The 26,836-nt window shown below is 43.0% G+C and overlaps 2 protein-coding genes across 9 annotated transcripts in view; one reads left to right on the top strand and one right to left on the bottom strand.

Annotated features, from left to right (window-relative positions):
* Positions 1-1,745, bottom strand: part of LOC135110609 (UDP-glycosyltransferase UGT5-like) — an 88,455-nt gene extending 86,710 nt beyond the window's left edge. For 4 of the 6 annotated variants that reach the window (XM_064023121.1, XM_064023126.1, XM_064023125.1 and 1 more), the window contains exons 1-3: positions 1,589-1,744; positions 1,388-1,445; positions 925-1,011 (exon numbers count right to left, since the gene is read on the bottom strand). The gene's annotated coding sequence lies outside the window, so the exon portion shown is untranslated. Of the gene's footprint in view, positions 1-924; positions 1,012-1,387; positions 1,527-1,588 lie in introns of all 6 variants that reach the window. The other 2 variants (XM_064023122.1, XM_064023124.1) reach the window with 2 other exon arrangements.
* Positions 1-26,836, top strand: part of LOC135110606 (dipeptidase 1-like) — a 125,574-nt gene that overhangs the window by 75,743 nt on the left and 22,995 nt on the right. For all 3 annotated transcript variants that reach the window (XM_064023114.1, XM_064023113.1, XM_064023115.1), the window contains 4 exons: positions 10,321-10,477; positions 10,835-10,967; positions 17,392-17,542; positions 19,641-19,716. In XM_064023114.1, coding sequence (XP_063879184.1) covers positions 10,321-10,477; positions 10,835-10,967; positions 17,392-17,542; positions 19,641-19,716 — 517 coding nt within the window. The remainder of the gene's footprint in view (positions 1-10,320; positions 10,478-10,834; positions 10,968-17,391; positions 17,543-19,640; positions 19,717-26,836) is intronic.

Below are 26,836 nucleotides of genomic sequence, written 5' to 3'. Positions count from 1 at the left end.
CGGTGGTGATGATAGTAATAGCGGTGGTGGTGATGGTGGTGGTGGCCATAATCCCCAACGGCCGGTATACAGGTCTTTCATCAGTAGAAGGGATTCATTAACTTAAAAGGATCACTCTTCCTTACCTCCTCCTCCGCCTCCTCCCTGAACATAACTCGAGGGAACAGAAGCAGACCTGAGTTACGTTATCCGGCCATAAAGAGGTACAAAGTTTAGTCTCCCTCCCCCCAGCAGTCCCTTTCCCTTTCCCAATCTTCCCTCTCTCATTTCATTCTCCGCCTGTTATTTGTTTCCCGTCTCCCATTTCGTCTCTCTCCTTTTCTCCTGTTCTAATTTCGGTTACCTTGGAGTCTTAATGATCGAGATGCCTCTTACACACACCCACCCACACACACACACACACATTCCCTCGCTCTCTCTTCACTACCATCTTTATAACTAGGGGCAATAACGACATCACCACCACCAGCATCACTACCACAAGCACTAACAACAACAACATCAACATCAACGAGACTAAACAAACTCCCACCACTTTCCCCAACTTTAAAGGATCCTGGGAGACTAAGTGGACTAATTCCCGTGGGTGTTAACGAGACAGAAGCTGGGGTGAAGAGGGTGAGGAGGAGGAGGAACAGCAAATGGAGGAGAGGGAAGCATAGGTGGACAGGAGAGATGGACGGTGATGCAAAGAGGGTCAGTAAGGGAAACAGAATATAACGGGGGAATTGAAGGTGAGAATGGGTAGAGAGAAGAGGGACATAGAGGGAAGACAACAGGGTGAGTAGGGGAAGGGATGAAAGAGGGAACGGCGGAGGTGATTATGGAAGTACGGTGCGCAAGGATAGTGGAAGGATGAGGTGACAAAAAGTATGCTAGCCACTCAGGGATGTTAGATGAGGGGTATATTCTCAAGGTACGTACATACAAAGCCACTCTGCCCGCCTGGTTATTGAGACGCGTTCTTCTTGTAGGTGTGGATGGTTTACGTGGCTACAGCGAACGGTCCATCTGCAAACAAACATTTAATTAACCCACAATATAACATCAAGATTTAATAAGGTTCACATTCACGCTTCATGATCTGGTTAACATGCTCTTTCCAGTTCACTGTTCCACATGATACATCTCTATTTAAATTTCAAGAAACATGTTAATTAGCTGGTCTCCCCCATGACCTACGTGATAAAAAGCACCGCATTTTACTTCAAATCTAAATTTAATCTCATTTAATAGGAACACAACAATACAATATCTAAAAACTGCCCTGCTTAATCAGTTATCGTGTATGTTACTACTTTAACTATAACAACCCTTCTTGAGCAGACTTAATTAAATGTATAATTCACATTTACAAGATATTAATCATCATGAAAGTACAACGTACATTACGGTTTTGGGGTGTAATGTAGAGACAGCAACAATCGAAGTAGCAGCAACTTTGTCTATAGTAGTAGAGGCGGCAGCGGCGGCGGTGGCGACGACGAAGGCAGCAACGGAAACAGCAGCAACAACAAAAATACGGACTGAAATTCCACTTCGCTGATTTATCCATCAAACGCACGCAAACACAATATGCAACACTCACCAATCTGTGGCACTCCGAGGTGTCAAGGCGAAGGGGACAAAGTATTCACAAGCATAACACACAGGCACAAGTGTACAGTTACTATATCCCGGGCAGAATGGCGGTTCCTCACTCCCCCTTGAGCTATCTCCGCTGTTCGCCGCCAGAGTGCAGCACGTACGTGGCGCATCTAAACAGGCTAGTTAACAGTCCCTTTTCACCTAACACATGGCTTTATTAAACATGTTTCGATACCAATAGTTCAATAATGGAATAAATACGATGAATAAATACATAATAAATAATTAAATATTACTGCGTTAAATATGAGACTCACAGATTCCCTATATATCAAACGGACAAAAAGAAACAACACAGTAGAAAAGCTTGTTAACTTAAATACGTCGGACAATAAAGAGTTATAAGAAGAAAGAGACAGAGGAGATAACAGAGAATTTAGTGAGAAAATAGAGAAAGAATGAGAAAATTAAAGGGCATAGCAAGAAATGGGAAAGTTAGAGTGAAGGAGAGCTGAATAAAGAAGAAAGAGCTTGTTAACTTAAATACATCGGGCAATAAAGTGTTACACGAAGAAAGAGACAGAGGAGATACAGAGAATTTAATGAGAAAATAAAGAAAAAGAAAACTAAAGGGCATGGCAAGAAAAGGTAAAGTTAGAGTGAAGGAGAGCTGAATAAAGAAGAAAGATGCAGCAAGAGGAGGAGGATAAAGGAGAAGAGGGCAATGACAGGTCAGTGATGGGGGCGGGCACAGGTAGTGATGGTGATAGTGATGGAAGAAGAGAGGGAGGCTAAGGAGTGCTCAGGTCGACTTAGTGTGATACCTTGTTTACACACAGCACGACCCTCTCTCTCTCTCTCTCTCTCTCTCTCTCTCTCTCTCTCTCTCTCTCTCTCTCTCTCTCTCTCTCTCTCTCCTTCCTGCATGCACGCTTTCGTCGCTTCTCCTCCCTTTCCCCCCTTTCCTTCTCTGATTTTATTCTCTACCTCTGGAACTTCACTACTGCAAAAGCTACAAGACACAAATATTTTCATAGACTGTTTGTTTTTCATTTGTTAAAGCCTTACATTAAATGGTTAAAATCTGACACGGTGAGTTATCTATGTTGATTTGTTACCATAATGTGAAAAAAATATATATATAACGAACTCATAACGTTCTTTAAAAGTAACGCTCTTAACACAGAAAACACCGACCATTGCCAGAGTAATGGAGGTGTTAAGCCCGCATTCAGTAACCCATTTGCTCTTTCACCACGACTACTTCCCAAGGCCACACAGATTATTAGCCGAGTTCTCAAGAAAGTCTCTACCATTAATAATATAAAAATCTAGTTTATCTGCCACTAGAACCGTAAAAAAAAAAATAAATAAATAAAAAACCGTGTAACTTCAACTAGAACCTTTGGAATATTCTAGAAGAGCGGCGCAGAAGTGTTGCAGAATACGACCCTTAGATACAAACTCCACACCACTTACCTCAGCACGTTTCAGGCGCACATTAACGTGTACCTTTATGAAACCGTTCCTTCAAAGCCTTCCACGCACCTCACCTTTCTCTTCGCCTTGCTCCTTTAGTTCTCTCTCTCTCTCTCTCTCTCTCTCTCTCTCTCTCTCTCTCTCTCTCTCTCTCTCTGCGTTACCACTCCAACTGCCTTTCTCTCTCTCTTCAGTTCTTTTCTTTCTTCTCTCCCCCTTCACTTCGCCCCTCCTCGCTCGTCCACTCATTACTCCGGATCAACGGGCTGCCCCTGAATAATGCAAGAAGAAACGTGAGATCTGCGGTTGCGCCTCCCTGAATAACAACAGCGAAAAGAAAACCAGGGAAAAAAATGCTAAAGAAATGCAAAACTCTAGTAGGACCATATGTCTTCTTTCCATTTTCCCAGAATTGCCTGTTTTTGTTATTTTTCTATTTAATTTTCAGCTCCTTTTATGCATTAAGGTGAGAAGGATGAAAAAAAAAGGATTATTTGTTTAAAAGGAAAGGTGTAAGTGGAATTATATTATTTGATGCAGTAGTAGTAGTAGTAGTAGTAGTAGTAGTAGTAGTAATAATAGCTAAACATTATTGCAGTTACTATTATTACTATCATTATTATTATTATTATTATTATTACACACACACACACACACACACACACACACACACACACACACATGATAGAACGAACCAGAAAGTGTTTTTTTTTCTTCCAGATTGTATACATAAGCGGCATATTGATAAAGACTATATAGTGTCCTTCTTGTTAACACTACTATCATAATCTTCGTCATTGTTCCTATTCCCATTATTCTCATTTTGATCATACAACGATTAACTAATTTTCTTTCTTTGTTTGTATCTAGTGATAATTTCGCGCTGACCACATCCTCCCCCTCCCCCTCCCCCTCCTCCTCCTCTTCTTCTTCCTCCTCCTCCATATGTACGCACTTCACCCTCATCTCCATTACCACCACCACCACTTCCTCCTCCTCCTCCTCCTCCTCCTCCTTCCTTTCGCCTTTATTTTTTTCCCTCCTCCATTTCCTCATGCACTTTTACTGGTATTTCTTGTGCTCCTCTCCGTCTGTTTCCACCTTTACCTCCTTTCCTCCATCCTCCTCCTCCTCCTCCTCCTCCTCCTCCTCCTCCTTCCCTCCTGTGCTTTCTTACCTCTGGCAAAGAAGATCAATTGGGCTTCTCAGTGTTCCTTAAGCGTCATGTTAAATTCAAGCTTAACTTCCTGTCCCCAAAGGAAAATATATTCATGCAGCTATCCATTCTCTCTCGATTTTCCCTCAAAGCAGAGTATGTTTTCCGTCCGTCCGTCTGCCTGTCTGTCTCTCTGTCTCTGAATCAAGATCAAGTGTCAGTGTAACGAGTGAGGAAAGAAGAAAGGAAAGATATCGTGGAAACTGCATAAGCCAAGGAGAGAAATAAGAGACTGGGCAAAGCGTGGAGATTTGTGTCGTCACTACCGCGCCAGTGATCGACAAAATGTTTGCAGTGTGCCGGGAAGAGTTGCAGCGTGCAGGCGTGGAAATGTTTTTCTTGAGATTTCGAAAGTATTCTTGTTGTTGAATATACGTGTTTTGTTGTTATTCTTATTGCTTTTATTTACTATTCGATAATCACTGTTACACGTATTTACTTAGTAAGATTCACTGAAGTATGCGGTGCTCAATTACGGGAAGCTGAAAAGCACTTTATACAGTGGCTCTGCTCTTTATCCCTGGGAATTATGCAATCACCTCATATCAAGTGGCTAATTAAAGGTTATGTTATGTTAGGTTAGGTTAGGTTAGGTTAGGTTAGGTTCGGTTCGGTTCGGTTCGGTTAGGTTAGGTTAGGTTAGGTTAGGTTCGGTTATGTTAGGTTATGTTATGTTAGGTTAGGTTAGGTTAGGCTAGGTTAGGTTAGGTTAGGTTAGGTTAGGCTAAGTTAGGTTAGGTTAGGTTAGGTTAGGTTAGGTTAGGTTAGGTTAGGTTAGGCTAAGTTAGGTTAGGTTAGGTTAGGTTAGGTTAGGTTATGTTAGGTTAGGTTAGGTTAGGTTCGGTTAGGTTATGTTATGTTATGTTAGGTTAGGTTAGGTTAGGTTAGGTTATGTTAGGTTAGGTTCGGTTATGTTAGGTTAGGTTAGGTTAGGTTAGGTTAGGTTAGGTTAGGTTATGTTAGGTTAGGTTATGTTAGGTTAGGTTAGGTTATGTTAGGTTAGGTTCGGTTATGTTAGGTTGGGTTAGGTTAGGTTAGGTTAGGCTAGGTTAGGTTCGGTTATGTTTGGTTAGGTTAGGTTAGGTTAGGTTAGGTTCGGTTATATTAGGTTAGGTTACGTTGAGTAAAAAGGAAATTTGTGATAATGATAACATGTACTCTTTCATTTGAGATCCTATTTGATAATTTGATAAACTGTTTTATCTTATATACTCTATTTCATCTCACTGAACCATACAGTCTTCGATACTCCATCTCAGAACACATTTGATATTATATTCTTTGATACACCAGCATATGGAGCGTATTCATTAGAATAAAGTAAATTGTATGGTAACCTTTCTCGAATTTAGCAACGTGGAGCTAATAATTTTTTTTTATCTTAATTCATAAAAATAAAACCTGAAATTTTCTGGAATAAGTCAACGTATTTCAAGAACTTACGTGAATGTGAAAAATGAAAAAAAAAATACCAGAAATTCTTCAGCCTTTAAAAGAGACGAAAGGCAAGAAAATATGAGGAATAAAAAATGAAACATGAAAAATAGGATGAGAAAAATAATGAGAAAATGCAAAAGATAAGAGAAGAAAAGCAGAACTGAAGGATATTATGCAAAGACTGGAATAAGACGAGAAGAGGGAAGGAAGGAGGCTGGGAGAAGAATTACTAAAGGTGAAGCTGCAGCAGATGGAAGAAGATGAGAAAGAAGAAGACGAAGAAGAAGACAAAGACGAACATGAAGACGAAGAAGAAGAAGAAGAAGAATATGACAACGAAAACGAAGAAACAGTAATGCTGACAGACAGACTTGAAGAATAATGCATCCCTTTTATCAAACACGGTACGAAATTACAAAGTAGATCACTTTTACTGTTGCTTCGGGAGATGGAGGGAGATCTTATTGCATCTGTACTGTATCGTAACCGAGAGAACCTATTGCACTGGTAGAAATGTGAATCATACGGCATGCAATGAAAAAATCACAAAAAAAGATGTTATTTCCATTGTTTTCTAGCATGGAAATGGGTGGCGACCAATGAACACTTATGGATCTGTGTTCAAAATAAAAAAAAATAAAAAAAGTGGGTTGCATTAGGAATCTCACCTCATCGGAAAAAGTAATGAGCCTCGGAAATGGATCCCGCGTCTGTCCGGAATTCGATAAATTTAGATAAGCACGTGTGGGTGTGTGGACTGCGGTGTTAGGCGGTGAATATCATGTTAAACAAATAAACAAATAAACAAATAAATAAAATCCTTCTTTGCTGATTGTTTTTGTGAATTTAAAGTTGCCGAGGACGTAGACTGTGAGACATTTAACTACTGATCACGTTATTAACGATCTATTTTCATCAAGTGGTAGAAAATGTACAAAGCTAAAGAAAATAATTAGGATATGAATATATATGTAGGTTTGATCTGGACCGAGTGTGAAGTATGAAAGATTTAGCATACAGTGTGATTGGTAAGTTTCGTGGACAACATTTACATGTACAGACAATATGTTATGTCTTCACGTTCACATCATTCTTGGTCTCAGAGAAGGAAGTCACCATGGCGAAAGTGTGAAAATGTAGGAACGGAAATAACAAAGGGATAAACTGAAAATTACGGAGAAACGCTCACGAACTCCTGTGCTAAAAGATGGAGGTGGAAAGAATATTTTCAAGAAAGTCATGAATGAAAACGGGAATGATGGATGAAATGTCAACATGATTGGGTTCAGGAGCAAAGAAAGTTGGAAGAAAGCTGGAAGAGTAATACGCCTGCAACTGCCCATCAAACAGAAATATACCAAGCAGAATAAGAAAATCATCATGCGCATGTGCAATATATTAATAAATAAAGCGGAGCAGGCATAATAGCATATTCATGGGAAATATGAACGTGGCCTTTAGAGACGAAGGCATGGACACTGACAGCAAACAGTTCACTATATCGTTGCAAGAATAAGACGAATTCTTGCCGAGATAAGATACATTGTAAAATGGTAAGAGGTAAGGTAAGAGGCAAGGTAAGATAAACAACAGTGACGGATTTAGAGATATACGATTTAGAGATATACGGGAAACATGTATGAAAAAAAAAATAGAGGAAAAAGAATCATAAACCCTAGCAGTGTGAGCAGAGCAGATAGCATTACTTATAATCTGTGACACGTGAGTCTTGTTCAAAGGATTCATAGTATTGTATAGGGTATGAGACACATGGCGAGAAAACTAATGATTTAAGTAGATGTGATTACAGAATACATTGCAGATCCATACGTAGGTGATGTGACATGTAAAGCAGCAATGAAATAGAAGAAACAAGAACAGATGAGGGAAGCAAAAGAGTTAATGACGTAACACGAGAACAATCACACATCACAAAATAAACCAAAACGACTAAAGCACGGACGAGTGAATTCATAGCTGGCCATCGTTAGTCTACTTAAGACTGTAAGTTCTGTTAATAAATGCATATCCTGTCACTTATCAATCTATCCATTCTACTACATGCAGAATCCTTTCCTTCCCCTAAACACTCTCATCTTGTGACAGCTGACGATGCAATGAAAGGATAAGTGGGAAGGAGAACAAAATGAAAGTCAGGACATAAAAGACAATAAATAATGGCAGTTGGGGACTACACCTGGCGGCTCTTGCACTATAAAGGGTAATGGAGTGAGGGAAATTACTCACAGCAATATAGAATAAACAGGAACTTGACAGAGATGAGTAATAAGAGACAAGAGGAAGGCTCAAGGGATTGCTGATGATAAAATGATGACTTCAACGAGGCAGAGTTGTAAAATGAGACTAGAATGAGAGACAGAAGACGGTGATATGTACCTGTGTTAACTAGCAGACGAGAGAGAGAGAGAGAGAGAGAGAGAGAGAGAGAGAGAGAGAGAGAGAGAGAGAGAGAGAGAGAGAGAGAGAGAGAGAGAGAGAGAGAGAGAGAGAGAGAGAGAGAGAGAGAGAGAGAGAGAGAGAGGTTGTTTCCAATTAATTACAACCAACCGAATTCGAACTAAGGCAATTGCAGTCTCCAAAATGGCCTGCGCCGGAAATTCAATCGCCAAAAAAGACATCAGAGAGAGAGAGAGAGAGAGAGAGAGAGAGAGAGAGAGAGAGAGAGAGAGAGAGAGAGAGAGAGAGAGAGAGACTACTGCTACTACTACCAAGAACTGGACAAAAAGTGGTAAAAAAAAAGCCAAATTAACTACTCTTATATGTTACAATGATCTCTATTTACCTTATTGGGAATTCCTTTCAAAAACCACTGGCTATTTTTGCCCTATAGCAGAGAGAGAGAGAGAGAGAGAGAGAGAGAGAGAGAGAGAGAGAGAGAGAGAGAGAGAGAGATTGAGAGACATTATCCAGGTGAACAATACGTCCATTCGCTGCCAGAAATCCGCCTCTGATTTTCGGAAGCGAGGCGGAGGGATATTAATGTCTGAATTTCACTGCCTTTGATCACCGTCCTTTTAAAGTCAGGCTCTCGCTCGGAAAATAATAATCATAATTGTAGTGATCCTGCTAAAAGAACCTTATTGCTCGACCTGACAGATCTTTCATTGACAGTTCAGGTTAACTTCTACCTATGTGTCTAGTATACACACATACATACACACATACATACAAACACACAATTATTTCTTTCATCATGTTTTCCCGAGGCTGCAAATTAAATAATACTTATGATGGTAAAGTAGAATTAATTGTATTACGTGAGATTTGATTGAGATTTCTGGGTCTTTACTTATGTTGTTCACGAGAGAGAGAGAGAGAGAGAGAGAGAGAGAGAGAGAGAGAGAGAGAGAGAGAGAGAGAGAGAGAGAGAGAGAGAGAGAGAGAGAGAGGTATAACCGCGCGCAGGTGTGAGGCACGCTAATGACTTTCAGGTAAATTACAGATAAACGAACAGGCACAAAAAATAAGAGAGCGGGGGAAGGCAATAGAACAATTTCAGCTGGTGTGCTTTTCATTAAACTTAATACATTTATATGAACATTTATTTTTCAGCAAGTCTCAGCTAACATGCATTCCGCCCTTTGACGGTGTTTTCCGGACAAAAAAATATTTGCATTGTTTGAATAATGGATGAGGGCGAGCTAAAATGCATGAATGTAAAAATGAATATCGTGTAAAGGAAGAGACGACACGGGGAGGGTGGAAAGTACCTGTGTGTGTGTGTGTGTGTGTGTGTGTGTGTGTGTGTGTGTGTGTGTGTGTGTGTGTGCAGGTAAAAGAAAAAAAAAATGACGCCTATGAATGCGTGATGAAATTTTTGTGGTAAAGGCAAACTCGACATTTTTCAAGAAACTAGCAACTGATTAATGTGGAGCGGTGCGCCTGACGGAACCTGAGCGATGCCAGACCCTTAATGATCGCTGGCAATGCTCCTGGAATTAATGAAAAAAAAAATGAAAAAAAAATAAATAAATAAACAAGTAAATAATTCAACACGGCACTTATGACCCCAAAAAAAGAAGAAAAAAAAAAGACTCATATTTTATCACAGTTTTATATTTACCTTTTAAAGATATTTCTTTCAGTGTAACTTCCAGGAACTTTTGATTAATATTTTTGCTATTCTCGTCTGAGTCAAATATACAAACTACTCTAATGTGAGGAATTAAAGTGTCTGAAAAATGTAGACCTAATGGGAAATACATGTCCAAAGGCGGCTTGTGACATCAGGTGAATACATCTATTTCATTTCCGTATTCATTGGCAAGATACCTGAAGCATTTCCGGCGCACTCTTCTCAGCAAGTCGCCAGGAGGGAAATTATGTACAAGATTTTAATTGGTTGGGATCCACATTTTTGACGCGGGGATGAAGTGAGCGTTTTAATTGAATAGTCTTTCTGTTATTCTTTGCTTTATGAGTGCTTATTTTTAAATTCTAGTAAGTAATATTCTCTCTCTCTCTCTCTCTCTCTCTCTCTCTCTCTCTCTCTCTCTCTCTCTCTCTCTCTCTCTCTCTCTCTCTCTCATCTAACTTGTCACTTCGCCGCTCGTTAATCATTCTCTCCCTCCTCCCTCCAGGCACAACGACCTCCCTTGGAATATACGCAAGTTCATGCACAACAAACTACACAGCTTCAACTTCACAGCCGAACTGAAGAAGCTCCGACCCTGGTCCAGATCCTCGTGGTCCCACACTGACCTGCCTCGCCTGAGGGAAGGCATGGTGGGGGCGCAGGTGAGTGTCAACATTTTGGACTGTCTGATTGAACTGAATATAAGACTCGTAGATATTTGGAAAACTAAGTAGTAAGTCGCAATGGTTGTATGTATTATGAATGCCTCTCCTCCCCTCGTTGCCGCGCTGCATAAGACTTTCTACTTTCTCTCACCTTTTTCTGTCCACCTTTCTTTTGAGATTGGCACCTCAGTGAGACATTTTCTTTAGTTCGTTATGTTACCCTAGGCCAGTGTCTCTCTTATAGACACAAAAAATAGTGACTAGTTTAATAAATGACTATGACGAACAGGAGTGATAGAGGGCAAGTGATGCAGGTAACCACCACTATCTCTCTCTCTCTTCCTTCTCTGGCAGTTCTGGGTGAGCTACGTGCCGTGCGAGTCTCAGCGGCTCAACGCAGTCCAGCTAACCATAGAACAGATCGACCTCATCAAGCGCCTCATTGAGCAGTACCCTGAAGACCTGCGCCTCGCCACCTCCGCCGACGGTGAGCCAGAGCCAGTGATAGGGGCGTGGTGTGGTGCGGTGTGGTGGGGTGTGGTGCTGTGTGATGTGATGTGGTGTGGCTGAATGATACGGTTGTGGAGTTGTGTTGTGTTGTGTGCTCTGGTGAGATGGTGAGGTGGATTGTGATGTGTTATGATGCACTGAGGTAAGGTGTTGTGATCTGTGACGTGAGGTGGTGCGCTGTGGTGTGGTGAAAAGTGGCAGTGAATGGTGTATTTTTATGTAAGAGGGTCTCTAGGCAAAGGGCAACAAAATGCCAAATAATGCTAACTGAAATGTAGAGGTGAGAGGCGTGATTATGATGCTACGTTGTGTAAAGCGGTGCAGTGTTACGTGGTAAATTAAATGCATTACGAATTGCAAGGGAGATTATTCAAATATATGTAACAACATCTCCAGTGTAACAGCCACATTAAATAGAAATCTGCATCCGAATTCCTGCTCGAGGAAAATCAACATTCTCGTTTACATTAACATTTTTATCAACATCCACACTCGCATCTGCACTCGGACCGGGAAAGGAAATGTTGCGGACGTACGAACTAAAAGTAAAGTGTGTATCCTGCCTGCCTTGCAATCCCTGACATTATATTCACGGCTCATTTAGTCATCACCACCACAGCCACGCTCTCCGCATTCAGGCGTAATGCACAATGAGCTCAGAAACAATGAAAAGAAGAAAAGCTGTGCAAATGCAATTAGCCTAATGTTGCACAATATTTCAATGTAACAAGACCATTTATAAACTCTGGTATACTCGCATAGAAATTGCTTCAACTCTCATACAGTTCCTTTTTTCGTTCAGACCGTCTGCTAGAATGTAACGTGTATTACTGATAAATGTCTATAATTTTATCCTTTTAACTTGCGATGTATTACTCAACGTGAACAATAGTAATGAAACATAGGAGGCAGATGGCAATCACCCAAACCACGGTAATGATTGGGACTATTAAAACCACAACCAGAGTTTCCTTTTCGTCTTGATGTAACAAACACTTGCTGTAACGCGGATGTATTTTTTAATCATAGTATTCAGATTCTTCTAAATGCCTCGGCACTCGTATGAGATTATATAACAATAAAACTGGACACTTTATAGGAACAAAGTTTAAAAAATACCTATGGAGTTTTCGACCACTAGGAAAACCAAACTCATGAATCCTCCAATTGTTTCGACTAGGAAGAGAACACACACACTAGCATCTTTACACTACGATGGGAAAAAAAAACATGTTTGCTATGATAGGAGGGTAAAAAACAAGATCTTCAAAGGAATTCTCTCTCTCTCTCTCTCTCTCTCTCTCTCTCTCTCTCTCTCTCTCTCTCTCTCTCTCTCTCTCTCTCTCATCTGGGTTGCTGTTCTCTACTTCTGCTGTTTGTATAAAATTTCTGAGCAAACGCCAAGACCACAAGTCACATTTAGCTCACCGTCGGATCGTATACTTGACATAACGGACGAAGGAAGGAGATTGAAGACGAAGAAAAGGGAAAACGGGGAGGGAAAGATAAAGGGACACCGGAAAACAAAACGAACGCGAGCAGTAGCCAGGGAAACGAGAGATAGCGGAGAAAAACTACAGGTTGTGAAAAGTACGAGTCAAAGGAATAGGGAATGAACGGCACAACAAAGGCGCAAAGGGAATAAATATGTTTCTTTACAGTTTCATCATGGTCTGCAGTACTTCCCACGACTCACAGCTAAATGGAACACTGGTGGTCACTTACTGGCTTTTGCGATTCAGACACCATAGCGGTACGACTCTCTCTCTCTCTCTCTCTCTCTCTCTCTCGACCCGGTGCAGTCCCACGACCCACAGGAGGATATGAGATGAGGTTAGAGGCGGAGAAGGAAGTGAAGAGATGGACTGAAGAGTGAAAAGGCTCATTTGGTGGTAAGATAAGTAGTGGCGGAGAAATTTGGGAGGTGGAAAAAAGGGGGAATGCGGAGGGAAAAACAAAGACAAATGGTGGAGAGAAACATGCAGAAGGGAGGAGCAGTCTGGAGGAGGTGAATCGATATGTCTAGAGAGAGAGAGAGAGAGAGAGAGAGAGAGAGAGAGAGAGAGAGAGAGAGAGAGAGAGAGAGAGAGAGAGAGAGAGAGAGAGAGAGAGAGAGAGAGAGAGAGAGAGAGAGAGAGAGACTTGTAAAACAGAAGATAAGGATAGATGGAAGAAAAGTTTAAGCGCAGATAACAAACAGAGGGAGACGATATTGGGCCTTATCGTTCTTGAGCAACTGTTACTCACATTCCGAGTTCGCGAGCTCAATATACGCAGACTTACTCGTAAATGCAACGCAGCCCATTCACGAGCACACTCCGCCAGGGCCACCAAGAGAGCATTTGTGTGTCAGTGTAACGAGGAACCGGGCGGAGCTAGGGAGGGAGGAAGCGCGGCGGAGAGGAACCAAAGGTGTAATATGTGTGGAGAGGGGAGCTAGGCGAGGAGAATGGAATGAAGCAAGGAAGCAAAGGAAGCTGAAAGGGAACTATGAGTGAGGTATGGTGTTGTGTGGTATGGTGTGGCGTGACGTGATGTACTGCAGTGTGGTATGGTGTTGTGTGGTGATGTGTGAGGTGGTGTGGAGGGATCTGTGGGTATGTAAGTCTGGATGAGGTAAGGAAAAGTATAAGATTGAGACGTCCCTGGGGAGGAAGTGAGAAAATAAGAGATAAGACAGAGTGAAATTTATTAGTAAAGGAAAGAAGGCTATGGTTGAGTTATACGACAAGGGAGAAGCTGGAGAAAAAGGGAAGGGAAGGAAAGAGAGTCTATGGATGAATGTTATTGTGATATATGGGTTAAGATTGGAAAGAAGGAAAACAGATACGGTGCAGGAAAGTGTAAAATAAAACTACAGGAAGCAAACCAGAGTGAAGCTGAGGGAGAGGCAAGTAAAGATGGCGATCAACAATACCAGTAGAAAGACATTACCGAGTCAAAAGATAAATGGCAGTTACTTAAAATCTCCTTCTCGTCTCTAGCATTCACTCATTCTCTTTCACCATCCCAGATTATTAGCTACCAGAGGGGCTACACCACTAACACCCACACGTAACTCTTCCCTACACACACACACACACACACACACACACACACACACACACACATACAAAACCTAATCACGACCTCGAAACTAAGACTTTTCCCCAATTCGCCGTGAGACTTGAGGCATCTATCTTTTTGAGCCTCGCGCGGAATGGAAAGTAACTAATAAAAACTGTTGCTGCTCCTCCACAGTGAAATATACGCCCCTTATATTACACCCACCCACCCACTCACCCACACACACACGAAAATTGGATCATTGGACCGTCTCTTCTACCAAGGGGCAAACTCGCACCTCCTCTTCAGTAACGCACTTATCCAGTCTCTGAGCAGGTGAACAGGAGCCGCGGGGTGGAAACAAGACCCACCTGAATACAAGAGTTGGGGCTTCGAATCTCTCATCTCTCCACTATGACCAGCATGCACTTAGCCAATACACTAGATGATGACAATGATGAGGATGATGATTGCTATTATTATTCTGTCTTTATTCCAGTAACGTAAAGTAAAAATCACACCAATAATGTAGCATATATTCAATAAAAGGATAGAAGAGATGTATAATACAATGCTCTACACTAGGGTCGAGGAGAAAGAACACAGCAAATCTAGAAGAAACTGAATGAAAGAGCGAACGACTGAGAGAAGCGACAAAGGGAAGGAGGGAGGCGGAGGTGGAAGGAAGGAGCGTGGGAGTAAGAGGATACCACCGGCTGCAGAAAGGAGGGAATGGAAGAGATGGAAGCTAAGGAGTCACTGACCGGAAAAATGACTGGAAATATCTGGAGTTACCTTATGGAATGACTCAAGAACTGGAGAGAGAGAGAGAGAGAGAGAGAGAGAGAGAGAGAGAGAGAGAGAGAGAGAGAGAGAGAGAGAGAGAGAGAGAGAGAGAGAGAGAGAGAGAACACATCCAGGGAGACGAAGTGAGAAAAATGACGAGAGAGCAAAGGAGTCGCGGCATGAGTGAAAAATTAGGAGGATCACAAAGAAACACAAGGGAAAAATGAACAGGAACATACCTCTTGGTCCACATAAGAATTGTGATTACGAAGGAGACAACACACTTTAACCTTTCCTAGCTTTTCAATAGATACAAAGAGAACAAAACCTGTGCACCGTGCCCAAAACAGAGTAAGAAGAGGAAGAGGAGGAGGTGGAAGAGGAAAAAGAAAGGAGTGTAGGAATAGGATGTTTGATGTTGTTTGATAGGTGGAAAGACTGGCGGAGATTTGTGGGTGGACCTGATGGATGAGAGAAGGAGGAGGAGAATATGATGGAGCAGGGAGGACTGGGAGAGAGGGAGAGGGGAAGGGAGCGAGTGGTGTGTGTGGGGAAAGTGACACAAGGCGCTATCTCCCGAGCACACACCGAGAAGTACACACACACACACACACACACACACACACACACACACACACACACACACACACACAGATGGATGGACAGATAGATGACAGGACTATGTTAGGGATGAAAGCACTGAAGGAACGATGACAGGAAGTGGGAGGAAAAAAAGGTTTAGTGCTGTAGCTTATCCTTATCATACAGTTCCTTATAAAACGCTAAATTCACCTGAGCTTTACATATATCAGCAGAACACAGTGACACAACAGTGAAGATTTCATTTCGAACAGAATCACGTAGTAAACAGCGAACGATTAAGTCAACAATTCCGCAATACAAGCATAACTTTTTAATGGTTTCAGTAAAAGACACGTCTCTCCTAAAGTACCGAATATGCTGCTAATCCCCCTCACTTCGGAAAGCCACAGTATCACTCCAACAACCCAAGGGAAGCAGACAACGGAGCTAAACTTCAGGCTTCATGGATAAGTGGCGTCGCTGCATCACCCTGAACGCTCCTATAATGACTGGCGCGGTGCTTCTTCCTCTGTCAACATGCGCCTTTGCTCATTACCCAGTGAAAAACTCCATTCTGTCAACGATATCGAACAGACCTGCCACTGACTTATGAAATGCTTTTGAAGTACAGAGTTCCTTCCCTCCCCCCCCTCCCTCACTCACCTCCTCCTCGTTACCGACTCTTTTTTTTTTTCCCTTCTCATTGCCTTATGAAAAACATCAACAATATGCTAATATGTACAATAGGAGAGGGAATATGCTATACTATAATATTATCATTAGTGCTACCGCTGTTACTACTACTACTACTACTACTACTACTGGAGGAGGAGGAGGAGGAGGAGGAGGAGGAGGAGGAGGAAGAGAAGCTAAATAAAATAAAAATCTCTCTCTCTCTCTCTCTCTCTGGGAAGTCTGTCATCTTGATATTTTTTATACAGCTGCAGTGAAAAGAATGTCAGTCTGTGTGTGTGTGTGTGTGTGTGTGTGTGTGTGTGTGTGTGTGTGTGTGTGTGTGTGTGTTTCATATTTCATGCCATAAGTTTATATCGAAAACAAACACGAAATGCACATCTCATTAGCCAACCAACCGCTCCCTTTAAACACACACACACACACACACACACACACACATACACACACAAACGCACACACACACACACACAAACGCACACACACACACCTAAGAATGTGGCGGGACGGGCGGGTGTCACGCTGATCAGACAGGCTACCCAAAATGGCAATTACCGCTGGGAAATGAGAGTGGAGGCGGAGATGGCTCCATTGTCACCGAGAAGAAAACTATCTAGGTAGAGGGAAGACAAGTAGGAGGAGGAGGAGGAGGAGGAGGAAGAGGAGGAGGAAAGTGAAATGAGGTACCTATCCTGTTTCGCTGCAGTTAAGTGTATTTTTTCCCAGTGAATTTTACGTTTCATTTTTCACTTTTGAATAAGGAGGAACATGAAGATGGAGATAAACGTGAAGGCGAGGACGACGACGAGGAGGGGGGAGGAGGAGGAGGAGGAGAAGGAGGAGAAAGAGGAGGAGAAAGAGGAGCGTGAAAAGAATGCCTAAGAAGAGGATGAGAGAGGAAGGCAGATAGGTATTGAACGCGTGTCACAAAATTCTGATATGTGTGTCACTATTGTCCGCACGCCCTGTCCTCACCCTGCAGTGCTGTCCTCACCCCCTGCAGCCCTCGTGACTCCCCTCCCCACTCGCAACTGGTCCCCACCCCCTGCCCCTCACCACCCATCCCTGCCCCTCTCCTGCCACCCCATACCCTCTACCACTAACCCTTGCCCGGCACTACCAACAACCACCACATCGGAACGGCGGGTGCTGAATATCGGACGGTTTACCGATATTCAGACGCTGAGGTGGAAGTTCCAGCGTCACAGTGGCTCGTGTGTGTGTGTGTGTGTGTGTGTGTGTGTGTGTGTGTGTGTGTGTGTGTGTGTACATGTGTCTCTTTCTCTCCATCCCAGAGGTGGAGGCGGCCTTCAAGGAGGGGCGCATCGCCAGCCTCATCGGAGTGGAGGGAGGGCACGCCATTCAGAACTCCCTGGGCGTGCTGAGGGCGCTAAGAGACCTCGGTGTGCGCTACCTCACCCTCACCCACACCTGCAGCACCCCATGGTGAGCGCCTCTTCCACACCTGTGCCTTTAAGTAACTGTACACGTGTATGTATCACAAGTTGAGTACCCGGTTAGCGAATGTTGTATTATTCTTCACTTGTACAATTGCTTTTCTTCTGCCGTTCATGCATTACAGACTCTGAGAAGCCCATTGATCCTTCCTTTTAAAAGCGGATGGGGAGTGTGCTGAGTGTGTGTTCTATTTCAAGATTAAAAAAAAAAGTTAAACAATGAAATAAAAATAGAGGTGTATTCCAGCGCAGTAAAAACATGCACTTTTCTCCACCTGTGTGAGGTAATGACGATAATCACTCCCCTGAAGCCCCAAAAATATGACCCGGATCCGAGTTTGGATGAGCCAACACCTTTATCTCCCCCGCTGCTGCATTCATCCCCGCAACACTCACGCCGGTAGTTACACGTGTTACTCCTCATTACTCCTGCACTCACCAGGTACGCGGTATTGACTCCACACACTGCGCTACAAATAGGGAATGAATAAACGCCCATTGAATGTTAGGAAGACATCTTGAATAAATAAGTGAATAAAATATAAGAACAGGGATGGTTTACTCTTCCGATGGTCCACGAGGAAGGATGTTTTAGAGTGCATCTGATTGCGCGTAAATCACTTTCTTTTATCTAAGTTCATCCTGGTCACTGAAAGAATGTGCAGAGGTAAGATGAGTTACTTCGAGTGGAAATTTAAACTCACTTTTGAATGTAAAGTGTATCTCTGACTTTTTCCTGTTTTGCTTGGATTTGGCTTGCTAATACAGTAAATTTTCAAGACCACTGAAAAACAAAATTTCATTGCATACACTACCGAAAAAAAGGATCTAAAAATGTGACCTTTATACTCAAATACCTAAAATATCGTAAAAATACCGTTAAAAAAAAAAAATGTAGCGATGCAAGAGTGTTCCAGAATATGGTTCTTGATTACAAGGATAAATTAGGTCTGCTCATCAAACTTTACCTATTAAAGATACGAGCACAACCAATCAAAACGTCACGGGAAGCACCCCACTAAAGCCCTTACCAGTCTATCCACGAGCTGCTTCAACGAGAGGGGAGTCGCAGTGAAGGCTTTTCGGAAACATGTAGGAATGACAGGGCGGGTGGTCACAGATACATGCCGAAAATATCACACCCTTCCTAGTCTTGACAACTCCAGGAGGGTCATCACCTAAAACCGACCTGCCACACAGACCTGGTGGATGCCTCACAACATTTGCCACTAATTGTTTATATATAATTTCCTCGAGGTGATGCAGCTACTACTACTGCTGCTACTACTACTACTACTACTACTACTACTACTACTACTGATAATAATAATAATAATCAGAAGAAAAAGAAGAAGAAGAAGAAGAAGAAGAAGAGTGGTGTTATAACATGTCCTTTCATGCATGCGCGAAGTGGCACCCAATAATTGACAGCTTAATATTCTCCTTTGATGAGCAGAAAAAAAAGTTTCGCCAAGAGTTCTCAAGCGCCCGCCCAGGTGTCTTTCAGTGGCTTCATACTCTCCTACTCTACAGGAAATACGAAAGCATGTTATAATAGATACTACTCATCACAAGAACAACTGTCACTTTTCTGCTTCGGGATTTCCGTTCTGTGAAGAGTTGCTTTAATTATTGTTTATTTCTATTTCTCAGGTCATTAACTAATCAATAGAAAAAAAAATATTAATCGAGGCATCATTATAACGAGAGGGAATTTTCATGCCTAGAATTCAAACGATCTGTGAGGTGTGGTGCAAAATGTGCCACTCAGGGCGGACGTTACGAGAGGCAGGAATGTCGCGCCGCCAGACATCCCCGCCACTCGAAGGGCCATCTGATGTTTATGTGCCGCGGCGTGTCCTCCACTCATGATTATAAAGGTGATGGTGTATAAGAATGTATAAGACGTTAACGTGGAAAAGAGTGCACGACCGTAAAAAAAAAAAAAATATGGCGATAATAAGAGTAATGGTGATGACGATGATGATGGTAATGACGAAGATGATAACGATGAAGATAAAGATGATGATTATGATGAAGAAAACGATGATGATGGTCTCTAATCTTCTCCTACATTCCTCCTACAGGGCTGAGTGTGCAAGGGCGCGGGAAACTGACCTAGAGGACCCAGACTCACCCAGAGGCCTCACGCACTTCGGCAGGGTAAGTAGACGGAACTCAGAATATAAATGTCGGAATGAAAGGAGAGCAAGTGTGCAAGAGTGTCAGAAATAAAAAAGGAGAATAGCGTAAGACAGTAAACGTTTGTATCTAATGGAAGGAAAGAACGTAAGAAGAAAGTAAAGACGAAGGAACTAAAAATATAAGAAAATAAAGAAGATATGATTATGAGGATGAAAGAGAAGAATAAAGAGGAAGAGAGGACAAGAGATAATAAGATGGGTGGTGATGAAAGACGACGAGAGGAAAGGGAAGAAAGAAAAGTTGTAGAGAATGAGAAGTCAGGAGGAAGGAAAACAAAGGAAGAAAAATTATCGGGAAGTGACAGGCGAGAGGAAAAGAAGAGAAATGCAGACGTAAAAGACACCGGAAGCTGAGAATTGGGAAGAGGAAGAACAAAAGAAGGAAAGAAAAGGAGGAGGAGGAGGAGGAGGAGGAGGAGGAGGAGGAGGAGGAGGAGGAGGGGGCGACGAAGACAACAGAGACAACGACAACGAACAAAAATGAACTAAAAGAAAGAGTAGGAAAAAAAAAAAAACGAGAACGAGGAGGAGGAAGAGAAGGAGGAGGAGGAGGAGGAGTAGGAGAAGAAGGAGGAGGAGGAGGAGGAGGAGGAGGAGGAGGAGGAGGAGGAGAAGGAGGAGGAGGAGGAGGAGGAAGATGAAGAGAAAGGAAGAAGGCAAAGGAGACGATAAGCTTAATATGAAAATAAGGGAAATGGAAGAGGAGGAAGAAAAAGAGATAGAGGAGAAGGAGAAGGATTAATAGAAAAGGCAATGATAAAATAATGGTGGTAATGAGGAGAGAATGAGACGCAGAGCAAGAGAGATAACGAGAAACAACACAAAAAAGGGGAAGATGAGGATGATAAAGAGGAGGAGGAGGAGAAAGACGGGAAAGGAAGAGGAGAAAGATGATGAAGAGGAGGAATAAAAAGGAAAAATAGGAAGGCAGACGAAGCGAGAGGAGAAGGAAGAAAGTGAAGAGAAAGATAAGGAAGGAAAGGAGAAACAGGAGAAGTAGCAAGTTAGGAGTAAACAAGCCGCTTCCTCATCAACTCCACAACCACCAGCAGCCAATTGGACACCTTAATTAGTGTCCCCTCTTAATGGGATTTCAAGATGGCGACCTCTTCCTCCTCCTCCTCCTCCTCCTCCTCCTCCTCCTCCACGGCCACTGATCTACCCACGGCCGAGAGAGAGAGAGAGAGAGAGAGAGAGAGAGAGAGAGAGAGAGAGAGAGAGAGAGAGAGAGAGAGAGAGAGAGAGAGATTGTTGTCGTTGTTTTTGCTGTTGTTTTTGTTGCAGTTGTCAGAGAGGAACAACTGCAATGCACTACACACACGCTTCCGCTGCACAACTTTAGCAGTGAAAGATCAAAAGATTACAAAAGAAACAGTTGGTCGAGATGGAGGAGAAGGAGGAGGAGGAGGTGGTGGAAGAGGAGGAGGAGGAAGAAAAGGAGGAGGAATATCAAAGTGGAAGGGACAGAGAGAGAGTCAGAGAAAGAGAGAGAGCGAGAGAGGGAGAGCTGAGCAGGCAATGTAATGTGTATAACTAGTATTATTATGTTTATAGGAGATACTAAGAGGCGATGAAGACCAGACAATGTGATGGAAGAAAAACCTGAACACTGTGGAGTTTGCGAAATTCATGTAATTCCTTTTCTTTTCCTTGTTAATCTGCTAAGGGGGGGAAGTAAAGACGTCTAATACTTATTAATGGTTATTTCCATTTGTCTCTTTTATGGAAGGTAATCTGATTTGACCCTTATTCCCCTTATTAGCTCATCTTGGGGCGCTCGTGATGGGAGAGGAAGGGAAGGAAGGATGAAAAGGAAAGAAGAAATAATATTGAAACTTATATCAGTGGTCAGAGTCGTCTTTATATCTATTATTAGCTGATTATGTGAAGGTGGATCATGTAGTCTGAAGGGGAAGGGAAAAATCAAGAATAAAGATGGAGAAACGCGGGAAAGATAATTGTCTATATTTATGATTCACTGTTTTCTCATAATTATTCATTCTTGTTTTTATTTTTGTCCACATGTTCTTAATTAACCTCATTAGTAAAGAGAACAATACATTCTCACCTTTACCGAATGCCCTGCTGTAATTAATGCTGTAAAATGGTGCGAACAGACTGAATGAGGAAGCGCAAATGAAGAAGAGGTAACAAGGTAGAAATAAAAAGGCGGAGGGTTGGATGTGTGGGTGTGTGCGGGATTAACTGGTGAAATGTAACGTAGTATAAAGCAATTAAGGCAGAGGTCGTTTAATCTAATCCGGCGGTGCTTTATCAGTGATTTAGGTGGTCTACATACTAAGTTTAAATGAGGCTCAATAGGGCGAGGGGGATATTGAGAGTACTGAGCTGGTCCTGTAGCCATTACCTCCTGAGTGTTTAATGAAGGGATGACTCGCCGAGTGGTAGAGGTTAAGGCAGTCCATATATTCCGTCTTAAAATATGGTTATGTTGAAGGCTGAAGACATAACACATGTATAAGACCTTGAGGTAATCTAGATGGAGTGAGGCGATACAACAGCGAGTTTAAGTATCGAAATGAATGAGTGCAGTGAGAACCTAACCTAACCTAACTAAAGACTTAACACATGTACAAGACCTTGAGGTAATCGAGATGGAGTGAGGCGATACAACAGAGAGTTTAAGTATCGAAATGAATGACTGCAGTGAGAAGGAACAAGTGTGCTTCTGCTGCGGCTCAACAAGGGCTGACTGCCTCGCTCTGGACGGCAAAATAATATCTTCAGAGTCGGAAGATTTGGTTCATACACGTGTATAAGTTCCGGTGACTATCAATCTGACGCTGACTGATGGTGGGTCACTGCAGCATGGCGGCGGCGAGGGAATGGAAGTCATTGTGTTCCAGTGTGTCCAAAATGACACACTAGATCCACTGGACCGCTACAACGACCTCGGGCGCTCCACTGCTCGCCTTCCTCTCGTCCTCGACAACGCGGGGACTCCACAGCGGCCCTTCCTCTGCACTATCACCAGATTACGAAAGCTCTAAGGAAAAGCCGAGAGGAACAATACCAGCCGAGGGAGGGGAGAAGTTACAGCAATGAGTGCAGCAGGCGGGAGGAAGGAGACTGAGAGCATCATGGGGAGTCTTGGGTTTCAGAAGAAGCTCCATGAGGAAAAATGACGAGTTGCTAGTCAAAGAGCACGAGAGAGAGCGCGGGGTCTTTGTGTTGCTTTGTGTGGAGTCAAAACACGCCGCAGGGATGACGGAGGGAAGAGCAAAGGGAGTGCTTATATGGCCGCCGGAACTGTGCTAGGGAAGGGAGAGAGAATATGTTTGACTGCAGAGATAGAGAGAAAGAGAGAAAGAGAGAGAGAAAGAGAGAGAGAAAGAGAGAGTACCGAGGGGACGGGTAAATTACATGTAATTATATAAAATGTATCCTCCCTTGGTGTATTTGGCTACATTTGTTCTTAAATCTAATTCCCTCATGTTGTCGGTCTCAGCTTTCAACGCGTATCAGGAAGTACAAGCCAGTGAGTGAAATTTTTTACTGAAAGCGGAGGACTGTCTGCACATCCATTGTAACTGTGCAAGATTTGTTTAGGAAAAAAATGTCAGGGGTCGTGAATAAATTGTTGAATACTTGAAGGTGCACAGAATTGAAGGTTGCTGCGTGGCGGGTCGCTCACAGGATTGGTGAATGAGTGTGGCAACGCGCTCCCTGACACAAATGCTCCACGCCCATGATTGATGACAGCTCGATACAGGAACGGAATGAAGCCTTTGTGACAAAATGTAAGGCTCATCGACAAGCCAGAGCATCATTAGTACACCTGTAAACCTTTCGTGAAAATGAACTTTAACATAATAATCTTCAACCTCATGATGACTTGTAAGCCTTGAATGACAAACTCTCCAGACAACGAATAGCGTGACCTGAATGAATAACCGAACGCATACTAAGCATCGGTTATAGTACAAATTATATAACTGTTCTTAAAATACACTAATTACAAAATTCACTCGTGTTCATCACCTGTGGGTAGCGATTCTCCGGATTCCCGAGATGAATCGCTGAGCAGCAGATGTGGAAAGAAAACGGGCATGAAAATTCTCTCCATGTTAGCGTCATTAATACATCCACGGCCCAAAAACTCGTGTTGTCAAGTTCCATGCTTCGTCAGAACGTACTCAGGGATATAACACAAGCTGTCCCAGATGAAACCCACCGTGTTACAAAAAAACTTCCCATTGCATGAGGTACTAATCAAGTCTTTAATTTCACAGTTATATTATTCGAGTTGCCTCAAGCCATGTGGTCGAACTGTTGCATGCACCTAAAGAATAATAGCGAGATCTGACGTACAACAGACATTACCCAATATTTAACAAGCCTACACATTAATCCACAGAGGCACAGACCAGTATTTTCAAGGCTGCAAGAAAATGAAAGTAGGGAAGCATACAAAGCTTAAGGAGAATGTACTGGATTGAGTTTCAGGAGGGATGGATACAATTTGAAATTTTCTCTTGTGACGCTGAAGATTTGGCTCACCTGGCGGGGATAGATGTTGGGCACAGGCCATGGCGCTGTGACCATGTGTGTATGTGTGTGTGCTTGTGTGTGTGTGTGTGTGTGTGTGTGTGTGTGTGTGTGTGTGTGTGTGTGTGTGTGTGTGTGTGTGTGTGTGTGTGTGTGTGTGTGTGTAAATATATAACCAGAGCGAGAGCGAGAGAGAGAGAGAGAGAGAGAGAGAGAGAGAGAGAGAGAGAGAGAGAGAGAGAGAGAGAGAGAGAGAGAGAGAGAGAGAGAGAGAGAGAGCTACAAGCGGGCCAGCTTCGCCGTTTGACACACACATAAAAAAAATGTTGAAAATGTTTCTGTGCTTCAGTGTCAGTTCAGTCTAACTTTTTTGTGTGAATTTTGCATTCTGTCTGCCTTTGTGTCCACCTCTGTCCGTCTGCCTACCTACCTGTCGCTCCGTTATCAATCCAGCCCCCTCCGTTTCTCTCTCTCTCTCTCTCTCTCTCTCTCTCTCTCTCTCTCTCTCTCTCTCTCTCTCTCTCTCTCTCTCTCTCTCTCTCTCTCTCTCTCTCTCTCAACGGTAAATAGTTCACACACATTTATTTAGCTTTGTCCAATTCACGTGATAGCTAAAGCAAACATCAGTGTGTGTGTGTGTGTGTATGTGTGTGTGTGTGTGTGTGTGTGTGTGTGTGTGTGTGTGTGTGTGTGTGTGTATGTGTGCAAGGACAGTATTTCATCATTTCTATCACTTCTTTTCAACACAATGCACTATTTCTCAACAACAGCAAGAAACAGACAAAACAACAAAAAATCTACTTCCTTTCCAGCTCCTCTCTACCCCTACGTAGTACATTCCCCAACCTAAGCCTGTGGATCCCTGTACTCCATCCCAGCCCCTCTCCTCTTCTCTTCCCTTCTCATAACCTTCCTCACAGCATCTGGTGCCCGCCTTGCCCCTAAAGGAGAGGAAACAAGTGTACAACCAGATGCAATGTACCTTACCTTTCCCATGCCTACCTTGTCCTCTCTCTCTCTCTCTCTCCTCTCTCTCTCTCTCACATGCTCCTGATCACAACCCACCTCCTAAGTCCTCGTGTGCGTGTGTGGGGCAGGTGTTTTGTGGCACCCAGACCCCCTCTTGTCACCCTAACGAACCAAACGAGGCTATAAATTCTCCTCCTCCTCCTCCTCCTCCTCCTCCTCCTCCTCCTCCTCCTCCTCCTCCTCCTCCTCCTCCTTTTTTCTTCTTCTCCTTCTGGTCTTTCTTTGCCTTCCACTCTATCACCTTCTCTTCTTTCTTTGCATTTTCTTCTCTTTCTCTTCTTCCTCCTCCTTCTTCTTCGTCTTTTTTCTCTTCTTTTGCTCCTCCTGTTTGTGCCCTTCTTTCCTCTCCCCTTCCTCTTCCTCCTCCTCCTCCTCGTACTCCTGCTCTTCTTTATCCTCTTCCTCCTCTTCCCTTTCTTCTTTTGTTCCCCCTGTCCTGTTCCTTCCCCCTTGCCATCCTTTATCACAAGCTTCTCTTTTGCTTTCTTTCTGTCTCTCTTTCGTCTCTCTCTCTCTCTCTCTCTCTCTCTCTCTCTCTCTCTCTCTCTCTCTCTCTCTCTCTCTCTAGTATAACTTCTCTTCCTTTCCTCTGTTATTCTCCTGTTTACAAAGTCCTCTTTCGCAGTAACTCTTCTACTTTCCGTTCTCCTTTTTCCGTCATTTTCATTTTCTCTTTCTCCTCCTCCACACCCTTTTGTCTCCTCTCTTTTGCCTCACTACATGACTTCTCTCGTCTTTTCCGTCCCTCGTTCCTGCGACTTTAAGATTTGTTGCTGTGGTATAGTAGCCTTAAATCTCAAGTAACAGAAGAGAGAGAGAGAGAGAGAGAGAGAGAGAGAGAGAGAGAGAGAGAGAGAGAGAGAGAGAGAGAGAGAGAGAGAGAGAGAGAGAGAGAGAACGCGAATTCTTTCCTGCTACCACAGTGAAGGTCGAGCAGCAAGGCACAAAAAAGGTGGATGGGGGGAAGGAGAGTGGAAACTTTGGAAACTTCGGTGACCTTTTTGAGGAGGAGGAGGAGGAGGAGGAGGAGGAGGAGGAGGAGGAGGAGGAAGAAGAGGTGATGGTAGAGGAGTAGGGGGTCAATTAGGTAAAAGGAAGAGGAGGAGGAGGAGGAGGAGGGGGAGGAGGGGTAGGAGGAGGTTGAAATAACAGGTAACTTTAAACGAGTTGGCTTATAAAAAGGAAAAATTACCGCCATCATTTTTTGTTAATCTACACCTTCATTAATGGCGAGTAACAGGAGCCGGGAAGTGAGAGGGTTCTTCGACCTCACAACCTTCTTCCTTCCACTGCCGCTTAGGGGGAAAATATGGGAAAAAAAAAAAAAAAAAATCACCGTACCGTTAGTTATAAAAGCACGTAAAATATTTCCTTTGGAGACCTGAAGGAGTTTGTCCCTTTCATGCTGCCTGAGAAAAAAAATATAACAAACTTCCAACACTAGTCTACGTAAATAAATAAATATAAAATACGAGAGAGAAAGAGACAGAGAAAAAAAAAAAGGGAAATGAAAGTAATGAAATTTTGGGAGTTTCATGCAG

This window comes from Scylla paramamosain, chromosome 20, assembly GCF_035594125.1.
Source record: "Scylla paramamosain isolate STU-SP2022 chromosome 20, ASM3559412v1, whole genome shotgun sequence".
In the NCBI taxonomy this organism is placed as follows: domain Eukaryota; kingdom Metazoa; phylum Arthropoda; class Malacostraca; order Decapoda; family Portunidae; genus Scylla; species Scylla paramamosain.
This window is presented reverse-complemented; position numbering and strand designations above follow the sequence as displayed.